This window comes from Natrix helvetica (assembly GCF_964273705.1).
Source record: "Natrix helvetica genome assembly, chromosome: 13".
Classification (NCBI taxonomy): domain Eukaryota; kingdom Metazoa; phylum Chordata; class Lepidosauria; order Squamata; family Natricidae; genus Natrix; species Natrix helvetica.
Genome location: NC_138557.1, coordinates 12,584,145 through 12,604,296, shown reverse-complemented (window position 1 = coordinate 12,604,296; position 20,152 = coordinate 12,584,145). Strand labels below are relative to the sequence as shown.

The 20,152-nt window shown below is 39.9% G+C and overlaps 1 protein-coding gene across 3 annotated transcripts in view; it reads right to left on the bottom strand.

The window, feature by feature from the left end:
* RBFOX1 (RNA binding fox-1 homolog 1) overlaps positions 1-20,152 on the bottom strand; it is a 2,041,748-nt gene that overhangs the window by 668,029 nt on the left and 1,353,567 nt on the right. For all 3 annotated transcript variants that reach the window (XM_081966089.1, XM_081966090.1, XM_081966091.1), the window contains one exon: positions 9,928-9,969. In XM_081966089.1, the coding sequence (XP_081822215.1) occupies positions 9,928-9,969 (42 nt within the window). The remainder of the gene's footprint in view (positions 1-9,927; positions 9,970-20,152) is intronic.

The window sequence follows — 20,152 nt, the reverse complement described above, 5'->3', positions numbered from 1 at the left end:
AGAAGAGGACATCATTAGTATTTTAATTCAGGCTGCTTATCTTCTTGCTTTTTTGGTCTAACAAACACATTGGCTTTTTTTTTTATCCAATGGTTTTCCATGGAGAATCCAGAGATTCTAAGCATGAACCATGTTTCAGTCAGTCACCTGCCAAGGGAATTCTACTAACTCAATGAAGAAGAGTGCAAATGTGAAGGATGATGTTCAGGGACCTGGGGAGATTTCATTGCCATCTCTTTTAGGTTGTTATTTCACACCTTTTGCTTTTAATGGGCTTGCCTCCCTCCAGCCCATAATGGCCCTGCATCAGCAGAGCCACTTTAGAGTTATTAGAATTAGAATTTCTTCATTGGCCAAGTGTGATTGGACACACAAGGAATTTGTCTTCGGTGCATAAGCTCTCAGTGTGCATAAAAGCTGTAAGTGATGAACCATGATCATAGTCATCGTAAATATATTCATCGTGAATCATAAGATACAACACTTAGTGAGAATCATAGGATACTAAATAAACAATCAACAAAAATCATACTAAGAAACTAAATAAAACAATATAAATCATAAGGATGCTAGCAGCAAATTTATAGTCATAAAAGGAAATAGGTAATAGGAAGAATGAGAAGAAGAATAGTAATACAATCTTAGCACGGGTGGGTTCCTATCCTGATGCCTACCGGTTCGCTTCACGCGTGTGCACATTTGACTTTAAATTGTTCTGCGCATGTGCAAAGAACATTAAAACTACAAAATAACATGCCAGCAATGGCAGCAGCAAACAGGGAACCAGTTAGGGGCATGGCCAGCCTGGGTCACTGCCGGTTCTACGACCTAAGCCAAAATACCACTACCGGTTTGCCCGAACTGGTGCGAACTGGTAGGAACCAACATCTGTGTCTTAGTAAATAGTTTGAAAGTGTTGTGGGAATTAGTTGTTAAGCAGAATGATGGCATGCTGGGAAAAAAACTGTCCTTGTGTCTAGTTGTTCTGGGGTGCAGAGCCTCAAAGCGTCGTTTTGAGGGTAGAAGTTGAAACAATTTATGTCCAGGATGTGAGGAGTCTGTAAATGTTTTCCCGGCCCTCTTTTTGACTCGTACAGTATACAGGTCCTCAATGGAAGGCAGGTTGGTAGCATTTGCTTTTTCTGCAGTTTCTATCCTCTGAAATCTGTGTCTGTCTTGTTGGGTTGCACAGCGAAAGCAGACAATTATAGAGGTACAGATGAGAGATTCAGAGCAGAGAAGTTCTCCAGAATCTTCTAATAAGAATTACGAGTTTCATCCCAGAGCTTTAGTGATGAAGGCTCTTACCTCTTGCAGCCAGGAAAGATGCTGTGCTGCCTTCAGAACCAACTCTTGCCAAATCTTTTTTATTGCCTAAGCCAAGGCTAGAAGATTTTGTGGACATCAGATAGTTTCCTTAACTGATTCCATCTGACTTATTTCATGCTATATGGCATGGTCTGAGCTCTAGTATATTGCAAGGTTTCTGGAATGATGAAAAATGTTGATAAACCCCAGCAACCTCATCCTATTCCTGTTCTGACTGATGCTTCCCAAGAGCAGGAAGCAACTCCTTGTACCGACAAAAACCCCTTTTATTAATTTGCTCTGAATTCTGCTCATTCAGGTCCATCAAAGTCCTTCAAGGGAGGATTTACAGTCACAGACCTTATCTGGCTTGGAGAGCTGACAGGCAAATATCTGCAGAATGTGGCAAGGAGTCTCGGAGAGTCGCAAACCAATTAAGCAAACTAATTGTCTCCTGCAAACTCCACTCCCCTTTCGCTCCTCTTTTATTTCCTCTGGGAGGGGGAATTCATCGTCCACCCGTGGCCTTACTCCCAAGTCGACCCCTGTTCTTTAGCTGTTCCTTTCATCTGGCAAATCTGCACATGCACACACTGGGAACAGGCTCCAGCTGTTCTTCTGCCCCACTGATGTCTGACTCCAAAGGCAGCTGATAACTGTCATACGGCCCTGGCCCCCTCTCTGCCTCCGACACAGCGCCCTCATCAGAGCCTTCCCCAGACTCCAGGACTGGCCCAGGTTCCTCCCCAACCTCCTCACTGTCTGAATCTGTTGCCAGCTCTGCAGGCCGCTAGCAGGCCACAACAATTCCCAGCATTATGATGTTTTGTGTTTATTGAATAATACGGTGAATGACCAGCTGTATTTTTCTTGTGTTATCATGTTTCCACCCAAGAGTAGCTGAGATGTAAATGATAAAACTGTGTTTGAAATATACCTGAAGAAACCAACTCAACTTTCCCAGGCATGAGGCTTCTCAAGTAATATAAATATTGTTGACTTGCACAGACATAATCATATTAAATACTGCAGTTAGTGTCAGTAATAGATCTTTCATTTTGAACTGCTCTATGCATTTCTACATTTTTCTTTTGAGATACTGAACTCGTTGAAGAGAAAATTTAAGGCTGAATTTTAATTTAATTTAATGCTTTTCAAACTCATTTTCTTCAAACCACAATTGTGAAGAAAGTACAATTAATTTGCAGTTGGTATTGTCAGAGGATGTGGGTGAGTGAAAGAGTATGAACATCAGCACATAGGTATTTGAAATAGGAAACAAATCTGGAAAGAAATGTGTATAATCGGACAATCTGAATTTGGAGATTCTATTTGGGATTCATTTCTATCAGAAGTATTTTTTTAATGGGAAACCCCTCCCCCCATTCAGAACCTGTCATGAAAATAAATTATTTGCTTATGAATCAATAAACTGATTTGGTCACCCTTGGTTGGTTATACAGGGAAGCTTCCTATTATCTATTATACCTCTTAATAATGTCTTGGTAAGACCATACTTGGAATACTGCATCCAGTTTTGGTTGCCATGATGTAAAAAAGACGTTGAGACTCTAGAAAGACTGCAGAGAAGAGCAACAAAGATGATTAGGTGACTAGAGGCAAAAACATATGAAGAACGGTTGCAGGGACTGGGCACAGCTAGCCTAGTGAAGAGAAGGACATGACATCAGTCTTCTAATATCTCAGGTTGCCACAAAGAAGAGGGAGTCAAGCTATTCTCCAAAGCACCTGAGTGCAGGACAAAAAGCAATGGGTGGAAACTAACCAAGGAGAGAAGCAACTTAGAACTGAGGAGAAATTTCCTGACAGTTAGAACAATTAATCAGTGGAACAGAAGTTGCCTCCAGAAGTTGTAAATGCCCCAACAAGGGATCCTAATTAAATCCACTGAATCAGATGTAAAATCTCTCCTGATTCAGCCTATGCAGAGCGTTGAACTTTTCATCTGCACCTTCAATGAAGACATATTTGGGGAGAATCTTTTTCATTTTTATTTTTTGGTTTGGCCTTGTGCAGAAAAAAGAAAGAAAGAAAGAACATGTTTGGCTTTCATGCAGTTAAAAAAAAGAAAAAGAAAAACCTGTTCATGGAAGTAGTCTATATTAAAATTAGTGCAGACCAAAAAGAATATATAGCTCCTCGTAGATTTTATTTCAGGCTGCTTCTGCTCCTGAGCCCAAAAACCAAATTTATTTAATGTCTTGGGTTTGTGTGGGGCACAGTGCCCTCTGTTGGCAGCAAGAAGAGTTGCAGGTCCTTGAAATTTGGTAGCTGCAGGAAACTGGTTCAGCTTTAGATGTACCTTTTTATTGCAGACTGCAGTCTTCAGCTCAACTCAGTATAGAAACTCAAGTCCCAGTGATTCCATCAGATGCTGGCACAGGGATGACACTGGGGTCCCAATGTGACCAAATATGACATATTTCTTCCCTGCAAGCTTTTTAAAAAAAATCTTACTTTGATTTCCTGTGCTAATACTTGCATGGGTCATATTCTACCTCCAGCTTTCTGACTGATACAGTTAAGAGGATAAGTTGGCAAGCCAAAAAGTTACTTTATCCCAGCCAGGGGCAAGGGACTGAATTAGCCGTTACTGCTGAATCTTTGTTTTAAATATAGCTTCAGAGCCATCTAACCGGGAAAGAGAGAGGAAGGGTCAGAGCTGAAATCTACCTGCTCTACTCATCTGTCTCTGACAGCATAGTAAAATGTGCTAATGATACAGTTTTAAAGTAGAAAAAAATATGGCTGGGTTTCCATTATATAACACAAATACATACCTATTTCCCTGGCTTAGCTGATAAAGGAGGAGAACCGGTGGTGTAGTGGCTTGCAAGTCTGCCTAATATGTAACACATCCCAGGTTCAAATCCCAGTAAGGGTTTGGCTAGCTGATGAGAGCTAAATAGCTTGAAATGGATCCATACTAGTCTCCCTTTATTTATTTATCAGCACAAATACAACACACACACACACACACATATATATACATACATACACACACACACACACACACGCTCAAGACGTTCCAGAGTTATATTATATTTATATTGCATTATATTTAGATATAGATAGATAGATAGATAGATAGATAGATAGATAGATAGATAGATAGATAGATAGATAATAGATAATAGAGAGATAGAGAGATAGAGAGATTTAGATATAGATATAGATACAGATTATATCATTAAATTAGCCTAGCACCCTGAGAAGTTTGCAACTCATTTTAAAAAGTCATCACAAATAACATGCTATTTAGTCAACTAGTAACAGCCAGGATAGTATCTACAATAACCCAGTAATAAGTATTGAAATGCCCACAGTGTAGCATAAAATCAATATTAAAAAGCTGCACAAAAAAAATCCAGAGAATTGAAGGAATAATTAGTTTCAAGATTTAAAACATACCAAAACATAATTATGTTTGCACAATGAACTTGGCTTACTCCAGGTTTCGCCATGCTTTACATCAATCATTTTTTTTCTTAATTCACACAATACTTTTTTAAACATTGAACTAATCACATGAATTAGACTCTACAACTAGTAGGCTAAAATATGTTTAAGGAGATTATGGTTACTTGGATCACACAGATAAATCATTACACTATTTTTTTTTAATCCGATGACTTGATGTATGCATTCTCCTTCATTTTCAATGCTTGGCTCCATTCCTAGATCCATTTGATTGGATTTCTGCACGTCAATTAAAAATGGGGAAATCTCTATTTATTAGACACCCCAGTAAACCATATGCCAAGTGTACAGATGCATCAAATGGCACTGAATAACTTCCTTTTCTCCCGTCATCATAAACAATGACATTATACTGTTTTGGTAAAGCAAAAGTGGCAAATCTAGACAGCATACTAAAAAGCAGAGACATCACCCTGCCAACAAAAGTGTGTCTAGTCAAGGCGATGGTTTTCCCAGTTGCAATGGATGGCTGTGAAAGTTGGACCATAATGAAGGCTGAGCACCAAAGAATGGAGGCCTTTGAACTCTGGTGCTGGAGAAGATTCCTGCGAGTCCCTTGGACTGCAAGGTGATCCAACCGGTCAGTCCTAGAGGAGATCAACCCTGACTGCTCTTTAGAAAGCCAGATCCTGAAGAGGAAACTCAAAGACTTTGGCCACCTGATGAGAAGGAAGGACTCCCTGGAGAAGAGCCTCATGCTGGGAATGAAGGAGGGCAAAAGAAGAAGGGGACGACAGAGAATGAGGTGGCTGGATGGAGTCACCGAAGCCGTCGGCATGAGCTTAAATGGGCTTCGGGGGATGGTAGATAACAGGAAGGCCTGGGGAAATGTTGTCCATGGGGTCGCAATGGGTCAGACAGGACTTCGCAACTAACAACAACAACAAAGCAAAAGTGCCTACTTTTTTTAAAAAAAAAGACACAATAATTCTGCAGTAGACGCTGGGCCTCTGAGCCCGTCACTATGCTTTTTACAGTTTTATGAATTATAGCTTATTTCTACCTAGGGCTGTGATCCTGGGTTGTTTCACAGCCTTAAATAAGCAGGAGTGATTCATGTTCCATGATCTTATTTTTTCCCCCTTCCTCCAGCCACAATATTAAATGCAAGAGAACAAAGCTCTCCCCATTTCCGATATGTCACATACACAGAAACACACAGGGGAAATTTTGCGCTTTGGCAATGAATGGAAGGACCAAAATTCAATTAGGTTCAATAAAGATCTCCATGAAATAATAAGAGGAGTGAAGAAATAGGCCATCCCACTGGGCTTGATGTGTGTGTGTGTGTGTGTGTGTGTGTGTGTGTGTGTGTAAGTGAGTGAGAGAGCAAGAGAGAGAGAGAGAGGGAGAGGGAGGGAGGGAGGGAGGGAGGGAGGGGGAGAGAGAGAGAGAGAGAGAGAGAGAGAGAGAGAGAGAATATATACAGTATAAAAGAAATCTGAAAAGTAGATGAATGGGGAAAATATCAGGGACAAATCATGATAGCAAATTTGGCAGGTAAACATTTCCTTTTTCTTTTTTTTCTTTCTGGCTTTTGTTTTTGTTTTAGTATAAGAACTCTCTGGGTTCACTAAAAAAATAACATAAAATAAAAATAATAAAATGAAATAGAAGTGTAGAAGGAAGGGAAATGAATAGACCTATGGTTTCTAAAAAAAGTTTCTTATACTCTAATACAACAGGGACGTGGTGGTTAGGTGGCTAAGACGCTGAGCTTGTCGATCAGAAAGATCGGCAGTTCGGCGGTTCAAATCCCTTGCGCCGCGTAACAGAGTGAGGTCCCGTTATGTCTTCCATGTTCTGCCAACCTACCAGTTCGAAAGCATGTAAAAATGCAAGTGGAAAAATAGGAACCATCTTTGGTGAGAAGGCAACAGCGTTCCGAGCACCTTTGGTGTTTAGTCATGCCGGCCACATGACCACGGAGACATCTTCGGACAGTGCTTGGCTCTTTGACTTTGAAACAGAGATGAGCACTGCCCCCTAGGGTGCACAGAATGCTGTTACCTTCCCACCAAAGGTGGTTCCTATTTTTCTACTTGCATTTTTACATGCTTTCGAACTGCTAGGTTGACAGAAGCTGGGACAAGATGCTCCCAAAATGGTTTCAGGGTTGACAGACCAGGTAAGGCTTAATAGCTCTTAGGGGGAAGTCAAGCTTATGTTTCTTGTGGCTACACAAGCACTCTATGCTAGGCCGTCCCTTGACTCCTCCTTCCAGCCTAACTGGCAGTTTTCCACCAGCATTAATCAAGACGGAGACAGCGACAGCATAATAATTTCCACTAGCATTAAAACAACGGTAGGCTAAAAACATGCTTATTGACCTTGGCATCCCTTTCATTATGAGAGGATGGTACTACTTATATTCTTCCGATCCATTCTAGTATCAAGACGCCTAAAATGATAAATGAATTTGTGTGAGCTTCACTCGCTGGAAAAAACAACAACAACACCAAAATAATTATTTCATTGGGTTCAGTGTTGGAGAAGATAAATAAATATATAAATATATCACTTTTAATCATTGCTTCTTAATTTCTCTGTCAGATGTAATAATGCAGTAATCTTGTAAATTTATCAAATGTTTTCAGTGGAAATGAACAACGTGGCCATTGAAACATTTTTTTTTTAAATACTAGGGGGATGAAATTGATTAGTGTTGAATAGTTCCAGAAATCAGGTTTAATTGGAAAGAGTGAACCAATTCTGTTGCTGAATCCACATTCCACGCAGACTGTTATTTGTGGTTTATGACAGGAAATCTTGATTTTGGTGTCAAATGGCTGAGCTAGGTAAAGGTTCCCCTCGCACATATGTGCTAGTCGTTCCTGACTCTAGGGGGTGGTGCTCATCTCTGTTTCAAAGCCGAAGAGCCAGCGCTGTCCAAAGACGTCTCCATGGTCATGTGGCCAGCATGACTCAATGCGGAAGGCACATAGAACACTGTTACCTTCCCAGCAAAGGTGGTTCCTATTTTTCTACTTGCATTTTTACATGCTTTTGAACTGCTAGGCTGACAGAAGCCAACAGTGCTCACACCATTATGTGGCACTAGGGATTCGAACCGCTGAACTGCCGACCTTTCTGATCAACAAGTTCAGCGTCTTAGCCACTGAGCCACCACGTCCCTGATCTAGGGAAGAACAAATTCTTATAGCAATCCATATATGCAAGCCCCTCCCTCATAAGGTGCAACCCTCATCAAATGCATTTGCAACCCCATGGGGGCTCATGATCCCCCCTCCCACCATAAGTGTTTTATATATTTTAGAATATTTCCAATATGATTTAAAACATACTTTAACACAAGTCCAGTCAATGGATGGAATATAGTATCCTAACTTGGTTGATTTATCTGAATGGGAGGATAAGAATGCAAAGTGTGTCAACAAAAAACAATAACCAACAAAACATTGTAGAGAGTATAAGTTTCCTTTGACGATGATCAAGTTTGAAATCTGTAAGAATATAAATTCGGAACTCATCTTTCCATTCTCTCAGGAGTTACCGTATGTTACTAACAGTTCCTGGAATATCCATTCATTTGTTCGTTCATTCATTAATTCATTCAATTTCTACAGCTGCCCATCTCAATCAATCTAGGCAGCTTCCAAGTCAACACATGCATTACAATTAAAACAATAAAACACTTTAAAAACAATGAAAAGAATATATATTTTTTAAAAAACAACAACATCCAAAATAAATACACAAAGCAATTGAGATATTTTGGGCTTGGACAATCCGGAATTGCACTGCCTGCGGTGTGATCTAAGCACGGTACACAAAATTGTCTGCTACGACATCTTACCTGTCAATGACTACTTCAGCTTCAACCACAATAATACACGGGCAAACAATTGATACAAACTCAAGGTAAACCGTTCCAAACTCGATTGCAGAAAATATGACTTCAGCAACAGAGTGGTCAATGCCTGGAATGCTCTACCTGCCTCTGTGGTTTTATCCCCAAACCCCCATAATTTTAGCCTCAAACTGTCTACCGTAGACCTCACCCTCAGAGGTCCGTAAAGAGGGCGTGCATAAGCGCACCAGCGTACCTACCGTCCCTGTCCTACTGTCCCCATTTATTTGTATTCATTTCCTTTGTTCACGTCCATGTTTAGACTTATACCCGCTATTTTGTACATGTTTGACAAACCAATACATAAATAAAATAACATAACATAAAATAAAATAAAATAACATAAATAAATCTGGCATCATTTGCTATCCCTGCGGCTACGTTCTGCACCAACTGAAGTTTGCAAATATGATAATATGGTAAATAGAGCTTCCATCTTTCCTTCTTCTTGTCTCTGTAGATACCTGATTGCATCTGACAATTGTCTGTGCATGCGTGCGTTTCTGTGTTTACTTTAATACTGAAATGTTTTAACAAATATAATTTAGTACAATTTAATGCAGTGCAATCTATCTTATTTAAGTCTTTCTAAACTTGGGAGGCAATCAGTTATAATTATGACATGGTAGATTTGCTTCTTATTAATTTAATAATCATCCCAGGGAAGAATGTTTATGTTGAAGCTTTTGAACATAAATCATATTTTTAAAATAAATAAATAAATAAATGATACCGTATTGTCTGAATAAGACAGCTGAGGATAGGAGAAGTATAAAATACAGAATAATGCGTTTAGTATTCTTTGCTCACCACTTTATTCCCCCACCCCCCCCCCCCCACCCCGATTTGATGGAAATAATTTTCTTGGCCTTGGTGTCACACAACTTTGCAACTGTAAGATCAGATTTTGTCAAAAGAGCACAAGCCACCCAAACCAAACCACAACCTCTCTTTAATGATCCTTCTTTCTTTTAATGCTGGCTTGTAAAACATGTGTATTGTTCCTAAAGACAAGAAAACACAATGTTCCTAAACTTTAAACAAGAACAAAACAACACCAGCTACCAAAACGACATATAGTTCCTTCTGATCAATGCAGAGAATGTCACATTCTGAGGAATATTTCAATCCTTCTCTTGAGTAAAATACAACCAAGAACAACTGAGACATCCGATAGACGCATCTCAACCAGGGACACAAGAAACCATATGCTCATTGCAGAGAAGTGTGCATATTGTTACACTTACCCTTAATTGACCCCTTTCACAATTCATCTGTTGTCTGGAGATCTGTAGGGAATTTAGAGGAAGAGAGAAAAAGAGTTAGCAAGGAATGCTTTTGTTAAGAAGATAATTTTTGAGCTATATTGACAAGGCTAAACTGTGTCATATGGAGGGAGAAACACACTAGGAAATAAGGAGATAAGGATGCTAAGAAACAATCTAACAATAAACCAGAATGGGGAAATCTTAGAGTCAGACTTAGAATAACTTTATTGTCACTTTGAATGTACACCAATCGGCATACATTAAAATAAAATTTTGTTGCATACAGGTCTCAAAGGGTCACCATCTCCAATATTCATTACATAAACATGAGAAAATAAATACAAAATTATGCACATACCTACATATATTATATGACACAGAGAAACGACACAATCTAGTTCAGATGTATACCTGTACATGATGAGAGAAACAAATCCTGTGTGTTTCGCAGACAGGTGGCCTAGGGAACGAAGCTGTTACAGAATCTGGTAGTCCTGCTAGAAACACTTTGAAACCTCCTCCCAGAGGAGATCAACAGAAACAGACCATGAAGCGGGTGTGTGGGGTCTCTAACAAGGCTTCAACCTCTAAGCACATAGCACTTATAAGTAGCGGAATGAGTAACAAGAAGCGAGTTTCCTATAATCATCTCCGCTGTCCTCACCATTCTCTGTAGGGACTTTCTATCGGAGGCACTGCTGCCACCAAACCAAATAGTGAGGCGGTTTGTTAGAACGCTCCCAATCGTGCCTCTGTAAGAAAGTGGCTAGGACGGAAGAAGAAAGGTGTGCTCTCTTCATCCGATGCAGGAAAGGCGGAGGCTGGTTTGCATGCTTCACTAAAGATGATGTGTGGAGAGACCAATCCAAATTGTTAGTTATATGCACCCCCAGATACTTAATATTGTTGACCACCTCTACAACTGCATCCTTGATATTGAGTGGAGTATGACTATGCCATCTCTTTCTAAAATCTACAGTAATCTCCTTTGTTTCAATTAACATTTAGAAACAGGTTACTTGTATTGCTCCAGTCCACCAGTGCCTTCTTTGAGCAGACATTGAACATATCTCTTGAGTAGATATACTCATGTCTGAACACTCAAATGAAGTCCACTGATGTTTTGAATGCATTCATTTTATTTTATTTCTATAGCGGCCCATCCCAAAAAATTAACTCTGGATGGTGTACATCACAAGATAATTAAAACAATTACAACAGTGCAAATTGAATATGGTCACCTATCTTAAAGTTACCAAGGTTGAGAAGGTCTGGCTTGGGAATTCTGGGAGCTGAAACCCATGCATCTCTAACACAAGGAGGAAGTCCCACCTTCCATCAAGTCCCCTTCAATGTTTTAATAACAGAATAATAAAGTCCAAACCCTGCTCAAGCAAGAGACCCTCCACCATTTTAGACAAATGGTTGTCCAGTCTCTTTTTGAAAGCCTCCACAACTTCTAAAGCCAAGCTATTCCGTTGGTTGATTGCTCTAAACATTAGGAATTTTCTCCTTACTTCTAGGTGGTTTCTCTCCTTGGTTAGAATCCATCCATTGTTTCTCATCTGGCCTTTTGGTGCTTTGGAAAATAGTTTGATCCCATTCCTCTTTGTGGGAGCCCCTCAAAAACCGCAAGACTGCTCTCATGTCTTCCCTAGTCCTTCTTTTCATTAAACTAGACATACCAAATTCCTGTAATCATTCTTAAGTTTTAGCCTCCATCCCCCTAATTATTCTTGGTGCACTTCTCTGCACTTTTTTCAGAGTTTGAGCTTTGAACATCTTTTTGATATTGTCATGACCCGAAGTGGATGCAGAATTCCATGTGGTCTTACTAAGGCTTTACAAAGCAGTACTACAATTAGAACAATCTTAAAGTTGCAAGGCTCAATAACACTGCTGTAGAAGAGCTTTTTGGAGAAAATATGTGTTGTCCAGAGAAGAGGGAGAGTGTGACAAAGAGATCCAAACTATCCAGACACGTGTTCCTTGACTCTATAGGACATATGAGGGAAGGAGGAGAAGATAGGGGCACATTTTCAAAGCTATATAGAAAAAAAGCGCCATCAACAATGCATGACTAAATAAATAATCTTCGTTTCTTAATTATATTGCTTTGTAGCAAGTTCTTTTTTCCCTTAATTAAATCTTAGATTAAAGAAAGTAATTAGAGCCAACAAATAGTAAATTTCTTGTAAAATATGGGATATTGTCAACGGTATGTCAAAGACGTAAATTTCTTGGGTGTCTTCATGCAAACAATGATCTTGCGAGTAGGTCTGAAGCATCCACCAAGTGTCAGAAGAAGACAGAGACATACAGACCAGGGGAGACAGGGGAAGATAAAAACTGTTCCAGTTCAAATGGTAGGGTTTGGTGGGGGTGATGGAGGAAAGGAAAGTTATGGATTATCTGTCAACGCTTACAGTTCTCACAGACTAGCCATGTGGTAAACAAGAACATCTTCCTTTACAAAAATCGACCACAAAAGATGACCAGGGCCTCACAAATGAGTTTATAGATCTACCGAACCTCACCACAAAATGAATAAAAAATGCTTCAATGTTAGCAGTCCAGAATGTCAATTCTATACACACACAAACAAAAACAATTGTCTTTGAAACCTGTGATCCAAGAAATATCTTAAAGAAGTCTCCAAGATAGATCCTTGAATCTATTGACAATTCCTTTTGGGCTGATCCTAACACCAGAAACTGTAGCTAGATAACACTTTTGTTTGAAGTCTACACACAGTGTGTGTGTGTGTGTGTGTGTGTATGTATGTGTGTGTGTGTGTGTGTGCGTGTGTGTGTTTGTGTGTGTTGTATTTGTGCTGATAAATAAATAAAGGGAGACTTTAGGGCATACCAGGGGTTGTAACATACATACATACATACATACATACATACATACATACATACATACATATCACAAGTATCAATACACGAGAACTTTTCTGGATGTGTTCATGAGGTGAGATAGGAAGGGAGGGAAGTAGGAAAGTGGAGGGGATGGATTGATAGATGGATGGATGGATAGATGGATGAATGGGGAAGGAAGGTGAATGGATGGATGGATGGATGGATGGAAAGAAGGAAAGAAGGGGAAAAGGGGAAGGATGATTATTTTGTATTTTTAATTTGAATAAATTCACAAAGCTTTCTTAAGAGTCACAGGGGGAAATTGGGTGTAATTTAGAATATAAAAATGATTTATACAAGAATATCTGAAGCCCAAGATGTTGTTCAAATGGAACAAGTAACTAGAATTCAGAAAATGTTCATATGAATTAAATATAAAGATGGTTTATAATTATAAATATGCTAATATAATTAACAGAATTACAAATAAGCTAATATAAAGAGAAATCTAGTTAAAATTATTCTGTTACACTATTATCATTATGAGTATGTGTGTTAATATTTCTTTTTGTTCTTTCTTTTTTTTTTCTTTTTTCTTTTGTAAATGATATGACCTGACAATACACTGCATTCAACATGTTTATGAATAAAAAGAAGAAAATAGAATTTAGAAAATGTTGTTCGGTTTCTTTAAAAATGCCAAAGTAATTTAGTACATAATTTGATTTGGAGGGAAAAACGGGCTAGTATTTTTGTTATCCTGCCACTACAGTTATACTATTGGGAAAGTCCTTGGTAGATTGATATTGGTAGTCTTCTCTTTCAGTCTGAAGATGGATGAAATTTTTGTTTAATTCGTTCTTTTAAAGAACTTAACCCAACTAACTAACTAACTAACTAACTAACTAACTAACTAACATACTTACTTACTTACTTACTTACTTACTTACTTACTTACTTACTTACTTACTTACTTAATGTTTTTAGGCCATCCATTTCCCCCAAGAATGGCCCCTGGCCATTCTACATAATAAAGTAGCTTCAGAGACTAAAATGATATTATACATTGTACAATATAATATCAGGATACAAAAAGGATATATAATTAAAATAAAAAATATTAACGTTTATTTAAGATTAAATATTTTGAAATAATAAAGTTATAAAATTATAACAATGTCAAAGAGACAAGGAATCCCAAGAAGGCAATTGAACTCTATTAACATTGGTTACTAAAGGCAGAGGGGAGAACTCTCATGGCATATTTCTTTATGAATGGAATGGAAGAAGTCGACATTGCCAAAAATAAATTGTCAAAATTATTCATAAATAAGAGGCATTGCTTTAGTCTTGCAGTCTTTTGAAAGTTTGCTCTTAAAATCTTGGGTGCTCAGCCAAACAAAGGGACTTTGTCCCTAGAAAACATTTTGTGAAAGACCTAAATCATGTATTTATAATGCAATATCAAAAGAACCCAATGAAAAATAACACTATAGTTAAATTCTTTTTTCAACAGAGGGCCTTGAAAGATGAACTTTGAGCTTGAAATCCTTCAGGTGTTTTCCCTTCATAACACCAAATAGGCTTTTTGTGTCTATGTTGATGAAAACACTCTCTCTTCTTCCTTTCAAAATGACCTGTTGGTCTTGGTTTGCACTGATAGCCAGTGCTTAAAGGTCTATCAGGCCATCGAAGGCACATCTCATCATTCAATGATGAATTGGCTCATTTATTTCCCAGAAGAAACCTTGAAAGACTCCAGTAACAAGCCCTAAAAGAATGATGACTATCTTGCAAGAAAATCTCGCTCTCTATGTTTTCATATATATTTTTACAACTGTTGGACTACCCAAATGACATCTATTTCATATATGACATGTTACAAGTAGAACTTTGCTGGGAAATAAAGAAAGTTGGGTTTCATTTATGTCTTCAGGTTGGATGTAAGAACTGCAGATGTGCATTTTTCACAATATCCATCATTAAATGTATTACATTTTTTTTTAAAAAAATATGTTGATTTAAATTAGGGAAGAATCTAGTGTCTAGTGTTAAAACACTTGGGGGGGAAATAAACAGCTAGGAATAAATTTGATTTTGAACTAGAAACAACCCATCTGATGGGTTTTTTTTTTCCTTATGGTAAATGAGCACAGAAATTGTGATTATCTTGTACATTACTATGTAGTATTCTGCGTGAACATATGATATATTAGCACTTAGCACTTAGATTTATATACCACTTCGCAGTAAAGTCCTCTCTAAGTGGTTTACAGAGTCAGCCTCTTGCCCCCAATAATCTGGGTCCTCATTTTACCCACCTTGGAAGGGTGGAAGGCTGAGTCAACCTTGGTCAACCAAGAGGTATTCCATCCCTGGAGGCTTATAAGAAGAGATTGGACAGCCATTTGTCTCTCATGGCACAGGGTCTCCTATTTGAACATGGGGATGGACTAGAAGACCTCCAAGGTCCCTTCCAACTCTGTTATTAAGATGTCGAAGAGGACATGATGAAAGGCGGGACTTCCTCCTTTAAGAGATAATACTATTTCCTGGCAGATTTGGAGGATGGTACTGAGAATGTGTCAGTTTAATGGGTGGCTTTGAGATGAATGTTCAATACTCCTCCACATACAGGGTCTCAACAGAGAATGAATGTGGGTCACACATCGCAATTTAATTAGGGCTTTGAAACATAATACGTAATAAAGTAGCTTCAGAGACTAAAATGGAGTCAGGTGGGGGGGAGGGAGGAGAAAAGATTGTGCAAGAACCCAAAGGCAATTTACAAGCTGGAAGAAAAGAAAAAAATATTTCCAGAAATGAAATTGCAAAACAAAGAAGAATCCAATAGGGTGAAATCTTGAATATTTAAGTTTTGTGTACCGTAGATGTTACAAAGCAAAGCCCCGGAGAATCCTTATCTATACTTAATATTCAGATAATTCCTCCTTTTCTACCTAATAATAGCTGCACTGTGGTTTATTTAATTTACTTGTACTTTGAAGTAGCATAAGAAATTGTTGGAGAACAAGCTGTATAGTTCCTATCACAACCACAATGGGAATAATATGATTAAATGCAATAGCATGACCAGAAAACTGAAGTATAGCATTGTTTAGTATTCAAGGACTCGTTTTCCCTAACCCCATACAAGGTGTATTACAGTTTATTGTGCCATTAATCATTTCTATTCACCCTAACCACAATATTATTACAAAATAGTGTTAGGAGAGAAAGGCATTTTCAAAACTATAGCATAGCAGGCTGTGCTGTTGTGACCCACCAGCAGCCGGTGGAGCTGGCAGCAGATTCGGACAGTGAGGAGGTTGGGGAAGGCTCTGATGAGGGCTCTGTGTCGGAGGCAGAGATGGGGCCAGGGCCATCTGACAGTTATCAGCTGCCTTCGGAATCAGACATCAGTGAGGCAGAAGAACAGCAGGAGCCTGTTCTCAGTGTGCGCATGCACAGAGCTGCCAGGAGAAGGGAATAGCTAAGGAACAAGGGCCAACTTGGGAGTAAGGCCCCAGGTGGACGATGAATGGCCCCTCCCAGAGGAAATAAAGAGGAGTGAAAGGGGAGTAGAGCTTGCAAGAGACAATTAGTTCGCTTAATTGGTTTCTGACTCTCCAAGACTCTTTGTCAAGTTTTGCAGATATTTGCCTGGCAGCTCTCCAAGCTAGATAAGGTCTGTGACTGTAAATCCTCCCTTGAAAGACTTTGCTGGATGTGAATGAGCAGAATTCACAGTAAAATTAATAAAATGGGTTTTTGTTGGGACCAGGAGTTTGCTTCATGGTCTTTGGAACATGGGCAGAGAGAGGGAGACCAATTCCAGGATGCCATTTAAGTAGAATTGGCTATGGGAGTACCTGATTTTCATAATGAAGACGTCTCTGAATGGGTTATCGACAGCAAGGAAACATACCTAATAATCATTCAGTGAATGTGATTTCATTTTAAAAACCAACAAAACAAGCTAGCAGGGATTTTAAAGAGTTTAAAATAATATTGTTGCAGTTTTTAAAACCATGCTATGCAATCTTGGCAAACTATGAATATTGAAAATAAAGTGGATTCTGTAGAGAATCTAGAACTGTATTGGAAAACCCACGCCACATAAGTCAAACGTGACATGCTAAAATATTTTGGGTGACTTGACAAAATTCACCAACTTCCAACAGCTATTCTTGACAGCACACCCTGTTGTCATGTGCTTCTTGCAGGCTGCAGAAGCTTGTGAGAATAAGGTGTGCTCTGATGTAGCCTCCAGATTCTCTGGAAGTTGTGTAAGAGGTTTGTATTCTCATGTGGCCTCTGGGACCTCCACAAATCATGTGAGAATGTGATGTGTGCCTTTGCATAGTTTTCGGAGGCTGCAGATGTTCAACCATTGTAAACTTTAGGGGTGCTCAAAACTTGTGACATGCCTTGGGGATTGTAAATATCTTTTGGTTACTTTAATATAATACTACCTGATAACTCAGTGTTGCCCGGGTATTTATTTATAGGGGGGAAAGTTGTTCCATTGATTAATTGTTCTGTCAGGAAATTTCTCTTTAGATCTAGGTTGCTTCTCTCCTTGATTAGTTTTCACCCACTGCTTCTTCTTCTATCCTCAGGTTTTTTGAAGAATAGTTTGACTCTTCTTTGTGGCAGCCCCTGAGATATTGGAACAATGCTATCATGTCTCCCCTAGTCCTTCTTTTCATTAAACTAGACATACCCAGTTCCTCAATTCAATTCAATTTCAATTTATTAGCGCTTATAGACCGCCCCCTCTCCCGAAAGGGACTCGGGGCGGTGTACAGTCCATGTCAAAGAACAAAATTAAAACAATTAAAATTACTAAATGGACAATATATATATACAAATATAAAATAGATGGATAAGAGGAGGATAAAAGATGTGCAGGACTGTATTGCTAATAAATAATTAAAATAAACAGACATTAAAATCCCAATACCCAATAAAATTAAGTCTACAGAATAATCCCCTTAAAAACCAGTAAAAATATAAATGCCAGGAGATAGGCGTTGAAATTATGCCAGGCCAGCCAGTCGGAATAGGTGAGTCTTTAGTTTCTGCCGGAAGGAGCGGAAGTCGGTGGTGGTTCTAATGTCGGGGGGGAGGTCATTCCAGAGGGTTGGGCCCATCACAGAGAAGGCCCTACTCCTTGGCGTCGCCCGCTGGCATTGCCTAGCGGACGGCACCAGGAGAAGCCCCTCCCTGTGATAGCGAATTGGCCGCTGGGATGTATGTGGGAGGACGCGATCCCGCAGGTAACTGGGCCCTATGCCATGGAGCGCTTTAAAGATGGTGGTCAAAACCTTGAAACGCACCTGAAAGACCACAGGCAGCCAGTGCAGCTCGCGCAGGAGCGGTGTTACATGGGAGTAACTGGTACTCCCCATGACTGCCCGCGCGGCTGCGTTCTGGACTAGCTGCAGTCTTCGGGCGCGTCCCAAGGGAAGCCCCATGTAGAGAGCATTACAGTAGTCCAGGCGAGACGTCACCAGTGCATGAGTGACCGTGCGTAGGGCCTCTCGGTCCAGGAGGGGGCGCAATTGGCGCACCAGGCGAACCTGGTGGAACGCCCCCCTTGCCACGGCTGCCACATGGTCATCCATTGACAGCCGGGCATCTAGGAGGACGCCCAAATTGCACGCCCGTTCCACAGGGGGCAGCTGTTTGCCCCCTATGGCCAGCGCTGGAATCAGCTGACTGAACCGAGGTGCCGGTAGCCACAGCCACTCAGTCTTGGAGGGGTTGAGTTTGAGTCTGTTGTCCCCCATCCAGACCCCGACGGCTTCCAAACACCGGGACATCACTTCGACAGCCTCACTGGGGTGGTTTGGGGTTGAAACGTACAGCTGAGTATCATCAGCGTACAGATGGTATTCAACCCCAAAACCACGGATGATCTCCCCCAGCGGCTTCACATATGCGTTGAACAGGAGGGGCGAAAGGACCGATCCCTGCGGCACCCCACAAGTGAGTGACCTCAGGGTCGACCTCTGCCCCCCCCGTCAACACACATTGCGACCGGTCGGAGAGGTAGGAGCCGAACCACCGTAAAACGGTGCCTCCGACTCCCATCCCCTCCAGCCGGCGCAGTAGGATACCATGGTCGATGGTATCAAAAGCCGCTGAGAGATCTAATAGGACCAGGATAGAGGAGCAACCTCTATCTCTGGCCCTCCAGAGATCATCAACCAGCGCGTCCTGCAACTGTTCTTCATATGTTTTAGTCTCCAGTCCCCTAATCCTCTTTGTTGCTCTTCTCTGCACTCTTTCTAGAGTCTCCACATCTTTTTTACATCATGGCAACCAACACTGAATGCAATGATTCCAAGTGTGCCCTTATAAAATGATGTGTGTGTGTTTGTGTGTGTGTGTATTAATTATATTAATATTTGAAATGACTGGATTTTCCTTGCAGAGAAAAAAAAGAAGGGTATACACATCTTGCTTGTCTACTCATTACAACACATCTCAATTCATCTACCTTATTACTGTTTATATTATTAATGAGAGAAACTATGGATTATGAATTCATGGTAGATTATGTTTTAATGTTCCCCAAACAGAATCATAATTGGTAAAAGAGGCTTTAGTATCAAGCTTCAGTGCACTGGAATGCACTCAAAAAATGATTTTATAAATCACACACAGAGCTTAAATGGCATGCTATCATGACACAGCACTTTCTAATTGCTCACACAATTTTTTGTCTCTGCGTGGCAATTGTTTAAATGGATGGGATTGCACAATCTCTGGGTCTGGTTGAGGACTTCACCCTGGTTGTTTTACCCTCTGGAAATCATCCCCATCCTGCTGATACCCAGATTACATTCTACCACAATTGTACCATCTTTCCCTGAAAATAAGACAAGGTCTTATTTTCTTTTGACCCCCAAAATAAGCGATTGGCCTGACTTTCGGGGGGATTTTATTATTTTTGAGGTGCAGGAGACAGCGAGTGTAGTCATCTTGTGGCTGCTGCTGTGTTGCAATATTTACAGGGAGGGATTATTATCCGGAGAGGTCTTAATTTGGGGAAAACAGGATATCCGTTTACCTACCATTCGTCAATTCCATTTATTGAAACAGGACCTAAATGGAAGAATCCTTCTGTATCTCCTTTAGGTGTAAATTTTGGTACCCACAGGAATGGAAAATAGGTGTTGTGGGAAGCCACCCCCCTCCCAGAAGAATGAAATATTTTGAGAAATATTTAAAAAGGCAGGATAAAATATTTCCCCTAAAAGAGAAATAAAAAAAAAAAAATCTTAAGGGAGACAGAAACTCAGAGCCTCAGCCCCCTCCCTCCAACAGATATC